This window comes from Peromyscus californicus, unplaced genomic scaffold, assembly GCF_007827085.1.
Source record: "Peromyscus californicus insignis strain IS unplaced genomic scaffold, ASM782708v3 Scaffold_14__1_contigs__length_90479793_seg_2, whole genome shotgun sequence".
Taxonomy (NCBI): domain Eukaryota; kingdom Metazoa; phylum Chordata; class Mammalia; order Rodentia; family Cricetidae; genus Peromyscus; species Peromyscus californicus.
Genome location: NW_026294436.1, coordinates 73,075,453 through 73,094,270, shown reverse-complemented (window position 1 = coordinate 73,094,270; position 18,818 = coordinate 73,075,453). Strand labels below are relative to the sequence as shown.

The window sequence follows — 18,818 nt, the reverse complement described above, 5'->3', positions numbered from 1 at the left end:
TAAATTATTAAGAGACAGAGATGCTAATTACTCCAATTCAATCTTTACCCACTGCATACATGTAGCAAATTATCATGGCGTATCCCATAAATACATATGATTAAAATATCAATCAACAAAAACACAGAGAAGCACCATCTATGCAAGATCTATGCTTCAACCTCTGTGCCCCTAGGTTTTCAGATTTTCTCATGACCTTCATCACTTAATATTTATAAAAGCCTTTACCCCACACATTTTGAGATGCATTGTGTGTGATCCTGGGAGATGTTTTAAGGAATTTATTCATAGTAGTTAGTATTTGTTCATGTGTATGAGGTCACAGAATTCATAACTCATCCCTTCAGCTGTCCTTTTCTATGTCTCATTTTCAACCCAAACGTTGACTTGTTTTCTGTAAAGATACTGTGGGAAAAAATACCTCCAAAGTATTTGTATGGAGCATTCTTGCCAAATAACTAGAACAGCCCAAGGGGTTTCCTTCCCAGAAATCAACTGTAAATTACATAGTATGCATATATAATCTAACCCTCCTGGGGCTCCTCCACCATACTGACGCTGGCAAGAGCAATTGGCCCTTATCCTCAGGTGTCAGAGCCTCTCCCCATGGCCCTGCACTTTGCTCTCAAGCCCTATTCAAGTCATAGATTTTCTGTCCCTTCCCAGCCTTCTCAAATTCCCATGATAAAAGCAACTGGATACTAAACACAAACAAAATATATCTAATTACTTTTCTACTTTTCAGACATACAGTTCATAGTCATTTTATCTTTTAATTTGTAATGAAATTTCTATATGTGACATAAATACTTATAATGTTAAATTATAAATAGATCACTGGAAAGTAAGTGAGCCTGTTTTAATGTTTCCACTCTTGGAAAACTTGTCTTTTAAAAATATTTTTCCTTTACATAGATATGAAAACTAGCCTTGAATACAGCTTGTTATTATATATCTGGACTCATATAGAAAGCTTGAATAATTTGAAATGTTGTATTTAAGAGGGAAACATCAAAGGAAATAGATGGGGAAATAAAACTGTGCAACTCCATGTTTGAGAGCAGCCATTCCTTTCTGAACTGATGCATACCATGGGCCCAGTTCTGCCCTGGGCGGTGCGCACACTGCTCTGACTGGTGATGTTCAGCTGACAACATCTGTTAGCCCTTTGGGCACAAAAACAACTACCCACAAAAAGGGGGAAATCACCCAAGTCTCATTATACTTGGCTTTTAGGCGAAGATGCTAGGAATGACAATTCCATTAGGTGAACGGGTTTAAGCAGCACCATCATCGAATGGGAACCATTATAAATTTGACAGAATCACCACAGTGGCATTTTCAAGGCTAGACATTGTTTAATAAAAAAACTAAGTAGACACAGAAAAACACTCTTTTTATTGCAAATTTCAGTTTTACTGCTGTATGGAATCAACATAGAGCATGATATTTGTATATATTTCTTTTTTATATATATTATATATTTTATAGCTATCATTGAGGACTAGCCATTTTCTTGTAGAAATAAATAGGTATGTTCATCTTCAAATATCAGTTTCTAAGTTTAAATGTTAATTTATTCATGGCTTTCTGTATGTCTTGATTAGAAGTGTCCCTGTAGAAATTATTTCATTGGTCTTAAGCTTTTGCTGTAAAATATTATCCTGATGACATTCAGACTTAACCAAGGTAAACACTACAGCATGCCATGTGCTGTTCTTTTATGCACATAAGCTAAATAAGACAATTTTGGGTTTGTACATGGTATATTCTATGTATTTTATAATTTTAATAGTGACACTACAGTATAATAAAAATTACTAAGTAGGATTTAGACCCCATTAATAAAAAATCATGAGCTATATATCAAACAAGATACCCCTACCCCACCAAAAAATTCTTTACTGCTGTAAGTCTCCAAGCTAGTTTTTCTTAGCCATTCTTGCTTGACATGATGTACATACTTCTAAGTAACTCAGTATCTGTAGCTGGAGTTTTCCTGCCTGGCCCACAATGGGACAAATCTCTCTCACCTGCCAGTCCCACAGCTGCTCAGACCCGACCAAGTAAACACAGAGACTTATATTGGTTACAAACTGTATGGCCATGGCAGGCTTCTTGTTAACTCTTCTTACAGCTTAAATTCATCGATTTCTATAAATCTATACCTTGCCATGTGGCTCGTGGCTTACCGGCATCTTCACATGCTGTTTCTCATCATGGCGGCTGGCACAGTCTCTCTGACTCAGCCTTCCACTTCCCAGCTTTATTCTCCTCCTTGTCCCGCCTATACTTCCTGCCTAGCCAATGGCCAATCAGTGTTTTATTTATTGACTAATCAGCAACACATTTGCCATACAGAACATCCCACAGCATCTTACACCATTTTGAGTTTCCATGTACCACTCCCCTCTTCCTCCTGGATAGAATTTCCAGTTTCCCTCTTGTACCCGAACCAAACGCCTATTTGTCTTTAAGAATTAACTGATATGACACGGTCTTTAAGCACCTTTCTCAACACATCTGATTAAAAATTGGTAATTCCCTGCAGTGGGTTCTGGTTGTTTTATTTTCTTACACACTTCTAAGTTCATCAAGATGGGAAGAAATTATACACCGACCCCATTTCAGCCCAGTGAAGACATAATGGAGTATGAGCATGGGAAACATTAGTTTCCTGTTAATGCTAATGATTTCTAATGGTGGAATTATAGTTGTGAACTGACAGCTCATGCTATAGATCAAAAACATCTTTTTTTTTCTTGTGCATCTTTTTGGGCAAATTAGACTTCATGCGACTGTATGCACCAGAGTACTAGGATTCATGAACTCTTTGTTCTTTCCATCAATAAAGGTTCTAACTTTAGTAACTAAATTGTTCTTAGCATATGTGCCATTGACTTTTTCACCCACATAATACTGTTTCAGCTGGGCTCCAGTAGCCTGCCTTCATCCTTGTCTTCAGGATGCTTCTTTTCCCTCTGTTTAGTCAAGTGGTACTTAGCAAACTGTAACCCACCCATGCCATGTATTTCTCCCTTCTTCTCCTTACTCCTTGTAGTGGGTACCTGTTCCACCTATGACCCTGAGGTAACAGCCCATAGGGCGTGGCCTCGGGGCTAGCTTAAGCTGAGTGGCACATATGCCTCACTCTCTTCTCTCCCTCATGGGCTTGGATAGTGCAGACTGACTCAGGTGGCCAGAGCAGTGTGGGACAGGACATCAGGACTGTCCTGACTATGCCTTATACTGTTTAGTGACTTGTTCTCCCCAATATAATTTCTAAATAAATAGTTCCTTTATCAGTATTTATGGATTATCTGCTATAACGCCTCATTCCTGTCCCTTTCCCAGCATATCCATAGGTTCTCATGTAAGAAATTGCAGAGTGCCTGGTGATGTTTAATGCACAGCCTCTTCTGACCACTCCTCAGTTCACATCATGCTTTATAGTCTGCCCGCAGCAATCGAGCCGCTGACCTTTGCTTCTTCCACATTCAACACATTCTCTGTCAAAAAGGGTATTGACACTGCATGTGGTGTATGTGAAATGTTTGCCCCTCTGCCAGCCTGGCTGAAGGCATCATGTTACACGCATGTGACTTTTGGAAATGCAGATGCTCCAATTACAGTAAAGTTAGCAATCCAGAATCCAGGTATAAGATAAGTTAGTATGCCTTAGTCTTCCAATCATGACGGCTGAGCTACACAGGATATTGGCATTGCAGAGTATGGGTGGGTTACCCTTAAGATTGTATGACTAACTGGAAACTGAACATCACTATAACTGTCCAGCATCCCAACAGGATGTGCATCATATATTGCTGTACATCCCAGGAAAAGATCAAAACTTAAAATGTGAACTATATTACTTTCATGCCATCATAAAGCTGAAGCATGCACTGGCTGATTGGAGGTATCAAGTAAGATTAAGGTAGAGCATAGTTCAGTAAGTCTTGTATTATTTCCTTTATTTTCTGAAAGTGTGTGTGTGTGTGTGTGTGTGTGTGTGTGTGTGTGTGTGTGTGTGTGTGTGTGTGCATTTGTCATAAGGCCAGTGTGGATTTTAGATGACTATTTACATGAGTCAGTTCTCTCCTTCCATCATGTGGGTTTGGGGGATATAACTTGGGCTGGCAGGCTTGGTAGCAAATACCTTTACACACTGAGCCTTCTCTTCAGCCATGACTTGTGCACAGAACTGTTTAGTACAGTTTACATAAAATAATCCTGTTATACATTTAAACCACTTATAGGAATGAGAGATACAACTTCAAAATATATTGACTCTTTCTATGAATGCATACAAATGTAAAACATAACACATACATGCACTTTAAATATGTAAGAACATTTACAAACATACCAAAACTATATTTCTATTACAACTGAGTTTTTTCAGTTCCAGTGGGATTTTACTTTTGTTGGTCATAGAACTTTGAAAATGACTCTTTAGATTTTTATGATGACTTAGTTTTATGGCAATTAGTTTATTAAAATACTTGAACTTATGTGCATGTCTGTGTGTCTGTGTGTTGGTAGGGTACCCTGTGAGGTCATAGAAGGCATAAGATCACTGGGGCTAGAGGAGTTACATGCTATTGTGCACTGCTCATTGTGAGTGCTGGGTATCAAATTCTGGTCTCTGCAAGAGCAAGAAGCTATTTTAACCACTGAGACAGCTTTACAGCCCTTGTGACAATTTATGAATTTTAATTGAAGGTTAGGTAAATTTAATACTATATATAGGCAGGTGGCATTCACTCTTAAAGGCCCCCTTTTTCTCACTCCACCATGGCAATAGTTAATGCAGTGCAGCTACAATCTGCATTTGCAATGTGAGCATGTAAGATACTTAATGTTACATACATGAACCAGACTTGACAACAGCAGCTATTCTAATTTTTAACCAATTGTTTCAAAAAACTTCATAAATTCTTTGTCTTCACTTTGCTCTGAAAAACCCCCAAACATTCAACTAGCTTAGGTGATGGCTAAATAGATATGGCTCTGCCTGAAGAAATGATGTTTAACGCACACTCATGCTTACTAGACATGAAATTACAGGTGCAACCAATGAGAATTAGCAAAGGAGCAATGTGGTTGGGAGACCTTGGAATGGAGGTGAGGGTCAAGGTAGAACTCCCATGAACATGCCTAGACAGCATTCTAACCTGACAAAGCTTCCATGGCATCTCTGTTCCATGTTCCCCCCCAGGGGCATTTAAACAGTTATATTTACTGTGCATATGTACAGATACTCAAGACCAGTATAAATGAGGTGCACTCATTTATCTAACAAATTGTTCCTTAAACTGCATGTCTGTTTCCAGAGTTCTTAGTAGTTTTCCTTTTTCAAAGTGAAGACATAAATCAAAACAACATACTTTACCAACAACCAGGACTCTATAATTCTTCTCCTCCTCCTCCTCCTTCTATTGATTGCTCGAGTTCATTTACCAATACTTTCTCCACTCACTGTATCAAGCTGCCTTCTTCATCCTGCCATGGCTAGGTTTCTCTATGGCTCTGTCAGTCAGTGTAGATGGAAGCCTTCCAGATGCCACAGAGCATGTTACCATCTCCATGGCTAAGATCATCCTTGAGGATCCTTATCCTGGAACTCCGTCAGGTGCAGCTCATGTTTTCCTGTAATTCAGCGTAGTTTCTAGAGAGACCCTACTTGTGATTCCTTGAAGCCATAGGTTCCTTAAAGTGTGGGAAGTGGTTACCGGCAAAGGCAACTTTCACAGAAGACTCAGGAGTTTTACTTTCAAGTGACAGACAGCTTAACACCTGCTTCCAAGTAGTTTGGCCTGGCAACCCACAACAAAATAATAAAACCCCTTTATATATTCCAAAATTTCAAAGATCTGTCTCTTAGCAGCTGTAACGTATTCTGATCTAATATGAATATTAAGCCCTTAAAAACTTACGAAGATTATCCCTATTTACTTAATAAACACACAGATTGATTTTTTCAAGTTTCAGTATAAGAAGCATGACAAAAATTCCCTTGTTACATAATCAGAAATGGCCAATATGTTAAATTCCAAAGCAAAATTTAAATCAGCATCATGTAAGATTGAAGTCCCCAAATGAATATTAATTTACAAACTTCCCATTTTCTGATAGCTCTTATCTCGAAATGTTGGCTTTCAAATAAATGCTGGTATAGCTATCACTAAAACAATTTTGGATATTTTTGTATTTAGGATATTAGATCTCTTCCGTTCACGTGCCTGGCATTTCCTGGTGTCTTTGTTGCCCAGGGATTTAATCATTTAAAGCCATTTAAAAATGTTTTGGAGAAGTTAACATTCTGACTTTAAATGTTTTTTTTTTTTACATTTTTGAATTTATTCATTATATATGTGTGTGTGTGTTCCATGGAATGCATCTGATGGCCAGAAGGCAAGTTGCATGTGGTCAGAGGATAAGTCTCAGGACATGGTGCTCTCCCTTCACTATGTGGGGCCCTGGGGATTGAACTGACACCATCCAGTTTGGTGACAGGTGCCATTGCCATTGCTCAATATTCTACTTTTGTCAATGAGAAGTGGATACTAAGCAAACACAGATCATGGAACAAAGCACCCAGGAAAAGCCAGGAAAAGGGAAAATGGAGAGATTGTAGGTAAACACTGACACAGACACATACAGGATCCAAAGGCTGTCTGAACTCACATGACCCGGCAGCTGCAGGGGGAGTTAGCCTTTGAGATGTGCCTGTGTTTCTGAAAACACAGGCAGGCTGCTGTGATGGGGAGCCATCCTGAGAAGGCTTTGAGAGATAAGTTCACACCATTTCATTCCTTAAAGCTCGCAGAAAGCAGCCCCATCCTGTCCCATGCAGTCCCATCTTTGTGGCCCAGTGTGGCAAGCTCACTGAAGAACATGTCCTGGAAGATTGGAGGTGGTTGGTAGCTCAGGTGCAGGGAACTCCAAGACCCCAGGGGAGTGTGCTGTCCTGTTCTTTGGGTGAACTTTCTGGAGGAGCCTGGGATCCAGATACACAGAGGAGTTCAGTGACAACTTGTCCTGGGGTTTGCTTAAACAGTCTGTCCCAGTGATCTCCTTTTGAGGAAACGTTTGGGTTCCTTAGGATACTGAGCAGGGAAGGAGAGCTATTCCAGTCAGCTCTTATTCCAAGCTATTCGCACTGACTCACTGAAAAGCAACACATACAAGAGAGGGGCCGAGTATCCTCAGTCTTTGCTCTCTACAAGGGGTGCTTTGTCCAAGAAGATAACCAAGCTCAGGGAGGAGAGGGGAGTACCCATTTTTGCATGTGCAACCACCCTGGCAATAGCATTTAGTCCCTTTGATTTATTTTGGCATATGTATTTACACACACACACACACACACACACACACACACACACACACACATTTGTTGTTGATTGGTGTGTGTGTGTGTGTGTGTGTGTGTGTGTGTGTGTGTGTGTGACTTTTTTTTCTTTTTACTTTTTCTTTTTATTCCCTTGTAGATGGTACTTTGTTGACATTTTTTTTATTTTTGAGATTATGATATAATTGCATCATTCCCAAAAACGAACAGAAAGTTAAGCATTACATTCTTTTTGTCATTATAAATACAGAAACAAACAAACCAAAAGATGAGAAGTCAGAAGGATTATTAGGAAAAAATGGAGGCACGTGGAAAGATGGCTCCAGGGATAAATAAGAGATCGCTGTGCAAGTCTGAGGGTCTGAGTTCAAATCCCCGGTTGCTGCATAAAGAGTTAGGCATGCTCTGTGCGCCTGGACGAGTACACTCTCAGGAGTGGAGACTTGAGATTTAATAACACAAACTTGCTGGCTTTGGCCAGACTCCAGGCTCAGCAGAGATCCCGTCTCAGGGAACATCATGAAGAGAGTGATAGAACTGAAGTTCTAATCTCCTCCTCTGGCTTTCATGGATGCCTGCACCCACCCCCACATGTGCACACATATCACACACACACAAGACCCATGGCTAAGAGGGGACAAAGATGATCAGGGCATATTGTATGCACACGTGGAAGTGTTACAATGAGACCTGGTGTTTTTGTGTAGTTTATGTATGGTAACAAGAGGACACATGAGTAATGAAAGAGGAAATAAAGCTAATTACATTTTAGGTTTTGTTGTCAATAAGTGAATAAAAATATAATTGACAGTGAAAGTATAAGGCCCTAAGAGAAGCTCTGTGACTTCAGTATGACCATTGCAACTGTGTAGAAGTTCACTGAGATGTATGGATTTGGGGACGGTCAAGTGCTTAAATCAACTTTATTAATCTAGCTGTGTGATGTTTTCATTTGTGAGTTAATTAGAGTAGAGTGATTTTATTTTAGAAATGTAATAGCCAGGCACAGTGGCACATGCCTGTAATCTCAGGACTTAGAAAGAGAAGCAGGAGGTCTGCAATTTGCAGGCAGTCTGGGCAACAGCTTAGTGTCCATCGAGGCAGAGCATCAATCAATGCCTGTCTCAAAAACTCAAGTACAATTTTTTAAGTCAGAAAGTAAAACAAAACAAAACAAACGAACAAATAAAAACTAATAAATCAGAAAGGATAAATTATCCCACAGTAGACTGTTTAGAATACCAGCAGCCTCACTTAGTCCGGCATTGGAAATGGAGTAATGGCCCAGCAGTTAAGAGAATTTGATGCTCTTCCAGGAGCCGAGGTTCTGTTCCCAGCACCTACATGGTGGCTCACAACCCCTGTGAATCCAGTTCCAGGAGATCTGATACTCACTTCTGGCCTCCTCTGGCACTATACACATGAAAGTGCACTTGGCTAAATGTGGGCAAGACATTCATACACATGAACTATAATAAAAAAAAAATCTTAAACCATCAGTATGTTAACCTTCAAAGAAGGGAGGATTTAAAATCAAAAATTCACCTAACCTAGGCAACAATTTTCCCTCTGCTGTGCATGGAAATGACAATTCTGACTTCAGTGGTGGCCTCCAAGTCTCTGCTCCCAGAATGATAGTTCAGACACAGATGCCTCTTTGCAATTGGAACTTGCTTCTTAGAGTCTTCATGTGCTACATCTGCCCAAGCCCCATCCATATTCACAGACCAGGCCAAAAAAAGGTAACCAGAAAGATTGTCTTTATCATTGCAGACACCAAAATCTGCTGGAAGCAGACAGATGTTTGTCATCTTGAAGTTTCTACTTCCTTGTTTTAAAAATTAGAGCCCAATTTGGTTGCACCAATCAATTATTAGAATGGGTAACTTCTAGACACAAGATAGATAGTTCCCTATTTGTTAACTACTGAACCACTATGCAGTGAGAACTGCCAGGATGAGCCCCTGCTATTATTACAGAGCCTGATGTTGGGTGTGATCCATCCTCTGCACATACCCCTGTACATAGGGCACAAGGGAACCCTGATCCTTATCAACCACATTCACTGAGCTAATGTCTTAATCAAAATCTCTGAGTAGGTGTGGTGACTCTCTGAATGCCTCCAGAAAACCATTTAACCAATTGTGATATATATATATATGTATATGTATAAATATACACATATATATGTATGTATAAATATATACATATATATGTATGTATAAATATACACATGCATATACATATACATATAAAAATATACATATTTTTTTTCTTTGGGGGCTGCTACTTCACTGTTATGCAAATGTGCAAACACTATGTTCTCAAATTATCAAGAATGATATCGTCAAAATAATTATGTAAACGAAATTAAGAATTCTCAAGACCCCTTAAGGAAATCTATTTACTACCTCATTCAGGGCAATATATAGGGGTGTGTGTGTGTGTGTGTGTGTGTGTGTGTGTGTGTCTGTATGGATGTCTGGATATGAAATTTATGCTTGCTTCCTTTATATATAGGCATATATAACTATATATATATGTGTGTGTGTGTTTAAGTGTATACACATCTGCATGCATGTGTGTTTGAAATCAAAGATAATTTTTATAAAATGAACAAGGCTACAAGTATCCTCTAATGTGACAAGGAATTATGCTGACCCCTGGGTTAGTGCTCAGAGGGGAGCACCTCCTGGAGAATGAGGCACACTCTACCTCTGGTTTGAAAAGCACGAGTGTGTTAGGCAGCACTGAGGCACCCAAAGCCCCGAAGAAACAAAAAGCTGCTCTGTCTCCATTCCAGACATGTAAGTGCCAGACATCTCCCAGCTACCTCAGCCTCTGACGGCCTCTACGTGTCTTCCAAACCGTGGTTGACAAGTACAGTGATGATCTAACACCTTCCGAACGCCTCGAGTGCAAAGTTCACTAGTTCTAAGGTCACTGATTTAATGCAACAGCCAAGTTTCATTCACATCATCAGCCACTATCTGAGAAAGACAGCTGTAGAAACCAAGTGAGGATTTAAATGCCACCATAACTGGTGAGATCAGTGCTGGACTCTAAAGGAGTTAGCGTCTAAACATAAAATGTGGCGGCCAAATAAAACAGAAATTCCCTGGACATGTGATTAGTGCCCATGGCATCATTACTGTTCAGCTCTGGGGCTGAGATTTTTACAGCAGTATAAGGGGGAGACGCCACTAACACACCAGGAGATACAGCGTGAGGTCATTGAAATATCAGCCTTCCTTTGCTGTCATTTACATATTCCCGGGATTTAGATACCGCTTTGGCTTCTCTGGGTAGGTGCCATTTAAAGGGGAGACAGGATGACAGATCCCCGTGTTTAACCACATGTTAAATATTTTTTATTTTACTCACCTGCACACTGAGATGAATCCATTTCTTCATAAGAATTCTCCCTGGTGTCATTACTTTTATTGGAGGCTGCAAACCATTTACTGTGCGATAATAAAACATGGTCCCTTTCTCAGATATTGTAACTTTGAACACAGTCTGCCCATCCACTGTCTTTTCCATCACACACCTAAGGAAGCAACCAGAAAAGACAGAAAAGGTCAGCATCCAACCAAAACAACAGGCAGGGTATTGCCGTGGTCATGTGGCCCCAACCCCAACTCAAAGTGTACTTTCAATAAGTGCCAGAACCCTGCTACACCCTAGAAAGCTTTATTCCAACAGAATTCATTTTATTTCAATAAAAAATAAAATTCTTATTTACAATATATTCCCCAGAGCCTCAACACCCTTCATTAGAGATTCATGATGGAATGTGAAGGCATAGCATCCTACTGAAAAACTAACATTTAGGCTACTGGCTCATTAGTTCCCTGGCTATTTCTTTTATAGGAAGTGGTAGGACATACCCCATCCCACATGGGTATTGAGTTACCAGGGCAAATCTTTCTTCTTTTAATGTTAAGTGAATCTGGAGCCCACGGAAGGCTCTACATTATTAACCCTGGAGTCAGAATTGCTCTATTTGATTCCTATGATGAAACAGAGAATGAACAACTACCGCCTCTTCTTTCTTCACTTACACTGGCCAGAAGTCAAAAGCAGTGTGTACAAGAGGACTGCTTGCCTTTTCCATGGCCAGCAGGCCAGCTCAGACACTGCGATCATGGAATGGTCTTGGACGGAAACCTTCTAAAATCAAGTAGCATCATGATGACATAGAGCAGCTTTTAGGAAGTCTCTAGGGCTTCAGATAGACTTTACTTCAGAGAATGAATGGGCTTTGCTACCTAGCCCAAGCTGATTTTGATCTTGCAGTCTCTCTGTCCGAGTTTCCTCAGTGCTGAGGTGATGGTGTATGCCACCGTTCTGGGCTGGAATTTCTTTTAAAAGGTTACTTCTCTCATAATCTCCTGGTACGAATTTCAGAGTCTGAGACGTTTTCCTTGCCTGACTGCCATCTATTCAGGCCAGGCATCTCCTTGGGCACCACTGATCATGAAACCTTCTTCTTAGTTCAACAATGTATAAACAGCCCTTCCTGCTCACTAAACATGCTTTGCTATTCTGGTAGGAAGGAGAATCTATCCATTGGGGCATCAGTGTTCTGAGGATATGGAGATGTAAAGAATACTACAGACTCCTTCCCTCAAAACTGATCAATTCAGTCAGGAGAATCCCAGAGGCAAAGGCAAAATTGGGCCACCCAAGAATTGCTGCTAAAGATATCTCGAAATTATCCTTACGAGGGACATTTAAAAACCTCACTTCCCTTTCATCTATGTTGTCCTGAGTTAGAAAACAGAGTAAGATTGGATAGAGCAAGAGTTCCTCTTTTATTGACACTAATTTAGTATCTTTTTGCCTGTGTTTGGTAAGATATGAAGTAAAGCATCTTCTTAATTTTGGCAAATAATTTTAGATAAAAGCTTTTTAAAAATACATATATGTATACATACAGACTGCTCCAGGCTATTTTTAACCCTTCAGTAGTTGAATATTTGTGGTTTACTGACAAAAAAAAGTCTACCTGTATCCCACGTCTCTGGACCTTAGTCTAAGAGTTTTCCTTTGTTCATTTGTCTTGAGTGTAAATCTACAAGTGAGAATTCAATCATTACACAGGAATGTATTTACCAAATGCAGACTTATTTCCCCAAGCTTGCTGAAAATGCGTTTCTTAATATGTTATTGATTATCTCCCTTGCTATTTTGTTTGCTTGTAAACACTCTAGCTTTGGGAGATAATAAATGTGAGAGGAAGGCAGGGAGTAAAATATTTAGGAACTGGATTTATTCTGCTCCTGAATACACAATAATTGGATAATCCATGTTTTGTTTGTTTTACTTATCTAATGCAAACACCCCAAATTCCCCCAATTCCCATAGGTATTTTAGCATCAAGAATGAAAATGACCTTGATACAAGCAATGGACCCTCCAAACTATAAACCTCATGCCGTCACCTCTGTGAACGTCCCTGTATCTACCTTATCTGTACAAAAATGATGCCAATAGAAGAGACATCTGGTGCAGAGATGTCTCTGTAAGCTTGAGAAAAATGTTTTAAATTATGGATGCTGGTGACATAGCAAATAGCTTTGAATTTCCGACAGTAAAACAGCAAAGTCTTTTTCAGGGAAACGATAGAAACAAGGAAAATGGACTGGAACTATTTTCACTCCAAACTTTAAATAAAAGTAAAGGACGTGGGCTTTCACTTGGCAGGTGGAACGTAAACATCTCAGACATCTAAGTCACATTTTTTGTGAGATGGCAAGGTTTTCCTGGTTGTTTTCTAAGTTTTGAGATACTCGCCCAACACAGCCCCACAAAGCAAACATAACAAGGGCGGGCGGGTTCCCAACACTGTACTAGGAGACAAAAGATGAGGTGAGAGTAACTAGAACACACTTTATGCATGGGAGAAAATGTCAAAGAATGAATTTAATATTAAAAAAATAAGGATTAGTAGGAGTTGGAGGGATGACTTGGAGGTTAAGAGCACTTGCTGCTCTTGCAGAAGACCTGGGTTCGGTTCCTAGAACCCATGACAGGGAGCTGCTAACCACCTACAATGGCAGTTCCAGGGGTCCCAATGCCTTCTCTGGCCTCGACAGGTGCTTGGACTGGACTTACATGCACATGCACATAAATACATATATACTAACATTTTAAAAGTAAATTAAATGAAGATCAGCTGAAAATGTTGCTCATTAAATTTCTGGCCTGTTTTTGTATTATTTAGGGGACTTGTGTCAAATATCATTGTGAGAAAAGATTACAGAGGGAAAAGCTTGTGATCACACAGACTAAAGTTGGTGGTAGGGAAGCTCATTCCTAACTCATGTAGAGGGTATCCTTAGTGGATCCAACAACAGGGAAGCTTTTGAGAACTTATGTTTACCTGTAGTGGGTAGCCTTTCCAGCTTTGACCTGGAAATACCACCCCCTTTGAGGCTTCGGTAACTGTCATGCTTACAAGGGGGAGCTGAGAGAGGACCCCTGAAGACCTGAGATCCAGATGGGGGAGCTCTCTTTGTTCCTGGATCCTGGACGCTAGAAGTAGACCAAGCAGAGTACTCCAGAGAACACCGCTGGACTGCACTACACCTTTCACAGACCCTGTAACCTATCCCTTCACTTGTAAGTTACCCCACAAAATAAACCTCCCTTTTAACTACGGGGACTTGCTTTAATATTTAAACCAATATTTACCTACTTCCTAACAAATTTGAAGGTGGAAACACCACACAGTGAGGACCAAAGACTGTACTGTTTGAGAGGTGGAATGCTATTCACATGTCCAACTCCATTATTGAACATATTCCATTAATCACACAAACATTTATTGAGAAAGTAGATAAGCAAGACAGTCCTAAGCCTCCAAAAAGCTACTTGCATAGTAAAAAAAAAATATTTTATAGTAGGAACACTTGGTAAGAACAAAGCATAAGGAACACTCGAGCAAGACTTCAAACAATTATTTCTATTACTAGCACCTGTGTCTACAAATGCACTCTGAACTTCCTCGAGATTCCAAAGGCTAGGACCAAAAAGATCAGCTAGTATATGAGAAATAAAAGAATGAATAATTACTCAAATATAACTGATATTTATCAATATGTAATTATATTGTATATTATATCATATATAGCTATTATATACAATGGACATTGTGTATATGATTGATATATGTTCCCATATATTGCCCTCCAATACAATCATTTCAGCACTTTCATTTTCATGGTCAACTCTATTCATAACAGATGGAAAAAGAACATTCCGATTGTAAAGCCGGAAGAGGAGAGACTAACGTAGCAGTTGGTCTTCAACTGGAGGGACCCTGCAGTTGCACAGCTCTATTGTTAGCTTGATTTCTAGGGGAGGCCTCAGATTGCAATAATCTTCAAATCCAGTTTCACGGGGTCCTAGGCCAGCTGAAAACCCACAACCCTGATGGTCCTACTCACATCACGCCTTCTTCCTCAGGCTTCAACCACACAGCTAGGGTAAATTCTGCTGCCAGCTTCGGAGCTTGTAGAGAAGGACAGTTCTTGTGACTTCTGAATATGAAGCTTGTAGAGTTGCTTCTGGAGTAGGGATGGAGATCAGTGTGGTCTGCTGGGACGCAGCTCTGGAGGCCTTCTAGGAGGGCAGTGTAGGGAGGAGAAGCAGAACGGTAGGGGCAGTCCTGGATACACAGCCTCTGGGTGCACCCCTGCACACTTTTAGCATCTGCCGCACTATGACAGAAAGTGCTGGGGCCTGAGGATCCACATGTGGCATGGGTTGGCACAATGGATATCTTCTTGAAAGCGCCCACGTTCTCCAGCCTTGGGAAAAGGCCCTGTGAGGCAGCCAATGACACTGAGGCCAAATAGGCAAAGATCAGTGTATTCATGATCTGACGCAAGAAGCCCAGTGAGAGAGCCAGGTAATGCATGGCTAGACCTGCTGAAGCATTCCAAAATTAATAACCAGGCCTGCTCTGCTCGCCAGGAACACTTCAGATGCTGGCCATCTCAATACTGGGATTCTCCATCTCTGGGGGACAGAGAGGGCAGAGAAAGGGTATCCTTAGGGAGGGCAGAGCCATGAGTTGAAGCTGGTGTCTGGTGAACAAACACACAAGAAGTCAGGAGAAACCAGAGTTCATCCTAATCACAAGGACTTCGAGCTTTCTACAAAGATAATGGGGCACTTCTCAAAGTCCATTCTGAACTACATAACTTAGAGTCAAAAGCGAATTCTTCTGATAAAGATCTTGACATTATTGGACAAATCACACATCAATGTACAGGACAATCAGTCTATGCATTTATATATGATGATGAATTGTAGGCTTACAGCTAGTTTGCACTGTTACTGGACCCCAGGGAATTGGCACTACCTGCTCTAATTAATGCGGTAAAGCATCCTAGAGCTCTTCTTACGAACACCATATGTTGTGACCAGAGCTAACTTGCATATGCCCAAAGAGAAGCTAGCTAAGCACTCCAGGCCTTTCCCCTCATCCCAGCCTGTGCAGCCACTTTAAGCTCACAGTAAAGCTGATTAGAAACCCAATACCATCTGCTTGCCCTGTGCCTTAATATTTATCAAGCATTTGTGTTAATGTTTCCACATATGACTCTGTATTTGGAGGTTAAATATGGATTCCTAATACAGTGTAAGTAATTGTATTGATAAATAAGCCGAGTTACCATTTCTTTATTGCATTTCAACTGGTCCTCTCAGTGTGAGAAATAGCTCCTCGACAGGACCTCTGTCCCATGTTGCCTGGCAACCCTTGCTGTAACCCCCCCCTCATTACTTCTAGAAAATAGTCCCAAGCAACAGGAAGGCCATGAGGAAGACTTGGCACTCAGGTAAAATATTCCCCACAGCTCAAAAGGTTACCTGTAACTCAGTGCTGATGGCTTGGTGGCCCCTCTGGAACTGAGCTGTCCCAGCTCTCAGCCGGTACCTTAGTCAGTGGGAGGGAGTAAAGTCGGGCTATGCATGCTTAATTTTTAAAGTAGCAGTACACCTTATCCTGTGATCACCTGCCAGACCCTTCTGTTCTTGCTTTTATGAACCTCACTCCATGACATGCTTTAATCAAAAGGACCTAACACTAAGACAGAAACTGTATGGGTAATTCTGAATGCTCTCTCTTTGGGAGGAAGGATCCAGAATGAGGCTCCAGACTTGAGTTGATACCCTTAAAAGCAGGCCAACTGATGGAAGGTTCTCTACTCATTTGTTGACCTTTGTCATCTCAGGACATCCTGTTCTAAATATACTTAATTCCTTTAGGCGAGAGGCATGTTGTGTTTCTAAACACTGGGTTTATAAAACACAGATTCTAAATGAACCAGAGAAGCAATACAGCTACTGAATTTTAGTTAACTAATTGCCAACTGATGCACAGGTGTTTGTATGCACATGTCAGCAGTCATTTCTGTATACTTCTTAGTACATTCAAAGCTGTCTTTTCTGTCCTCTGGATTATACTAACCTCTGTTAGAAATATTCTAATAATTCAACAGTCTTTATAACCCAAGAATCACATCTTAAAAAAATGTAAGATGGTCTGGAAAGTAAAGAGTCAGCTCTAACTTGGTTCCCTATAAACTTTTATTGTTATAGAAATCTTTAGAAACAGGAGATGTTTTTAAGGTATTCTCCTTAAAAGTCAATGAGAGAAAAACACAAATTATCTTCTTCCCAACTGCCTTTCATTTTTCTCCCACAAGAACACTTTAGCATTACACTCTTTGACCTTTGGTCAAAATGCCCCATTCTTGGCTTACTGATTGCTTTATTTAGATGGAAAATTTTAAATTAAGAACAAATGCTAGTATAAAGACAGCTAATTTACAAGACTTATGCAAGTTTTGGAAAATAAATCTTAAAAATAACCCGGGACCCACACAGTGCAATAAACACACATATTACTGAGATCTGCATTAGAGTACACAATCAGCTTGTTTCCAAACAGCTCTTGTGCCCAAGCTGATGACCTGGTTTTGATCCTGAGAGAACAGATCATAAAAAGGAAAGAAGAGGCTCCTCCTGGAAGCTGTTCTCTGACACACACACACACACACACACACACACACACACACACACACACACACACAGTGGCATGCATAGGCACATACACAAGTAAATATAAAAATGAATAAAACAGTAACATTAAATATAAAATTAGATAAGGTACATTGGTGACTAAGGAAGCTATTCCTACACTAGTCTCTGGCTTCCACACCCACCATGCAAGCCCAAGCAAGTATACCTACCTACATGCACATATACCATATGTGAGCATGCGTGCGTGAGCGCACACACACATGCACACATACATGCACACAGATAGTAGGGTAGCAGCAGCAGCACTGCTCCACAGGGAGGTGCTCTGCTTGTCAATTGTAAAGGCAGACAATGTAGTGACATATTCATTGTCTCAATTTTACAGTTTTGTATAATCAGTCCCGTGTTATCTCCCAAGTGAATTATACACCAACAGTTTTACCTTCCTGTAAGTGCCTTAGAAATACATATGTAGAAAAGGAGAAAGAAGACAGTTAAGGTGCAAGGGTAAGTTCCAGCAGATATGAGTAGCCTTGTACTGGCTTTCTGTCTGTTTCTGGCTCATTCTGGTCTGGACCAATGTGACTGGACAAGCCAGCAGATACTGTGATGACAGCCAGACAGTTACTGGAGCCTACCCTTGACTCATTCTAATAGAGGTAGAAAAATTCTCATTAATGTAATGTACAGGTCCTTTCCTAGCCTCTGCCTGTGTCTTACCTACTAATCTTCTATTGCCCAGAACAGGCACATGACCCGTGGATATATTCAAAGGACTAGTAAAGGGACTCCTCAAGGTGGGGATGGCAAGTCATCTCTCAGAAAGCACAGATAGCAGGAATGGGGAAAATGTGTGACCACTTATAGACTCGTTCACAACTGATTTTCTTGATGTAAAGACATCTCATGATGGCTCATAGTTCCTTTGTGTTGACAAAGTAGTAAAACCTGTGGCTCAATTAGACAACTCTAAATAAATTCTCCTACTATTCAGGAAAAGCTCACGACAGCTAATAAGACTGGTGCCACAGGGTCAGCTCTTGCTCATGGCTAACATTAAGTGATATTCCTCTGGATTTGGTATAAACCATGGATTTATTATTAAAACTTAAATCATGTATAATAACATATTAATTACAAAACCAGGAGCATAAACTATAGATTCAGTGTGATTACACATAAGAAATTATTGAGTCTATAACAACTAATTTGAATTCTTAGGCAAGTTGAGCAAATTGCTAACACCGTCAAATCAAGCTGATCGAAGAACAGACATATCTACAAGGCAGATGTGCATCAGCTGTAGAATTCATCAGTAAATTGAGTACTCCTGCAATGCTGTAACCCAACTGCCCAAAACTAGACAGCTGTGCCAATCAGCACCACACATTCATGTCATAGACATGGTG

General features: G+C 40.3%; 1 protein-coding gene across 1 annotated transcript in view; it reads right to left on the bottom strand.

Moving 5' to 3' along the window:
- Ush2a (usherin) overlaps positions 1-15,277 on the bottom strand; it is a 706,426-nt gene extending 691,149 nt beyond the window's left edge. The window contains exons 1-2 of the mRNA XM_052737975.1: positions 14,805-15,277; positions 10,736-10,901 (exon numbers count right to left, since the gene is read on the bottom strand). Coding sequence (XP_052593935.1) covers positions 10,736-10,901; positions 14,805-15,277 — 639 coding nt within the window. The remainder of the gene's footprint in view (positions 1-10,735; positions 10,902-14,804) is intronic.
- Positions 15,278-18,818: the final 3,541 nt, after the last annotated feature.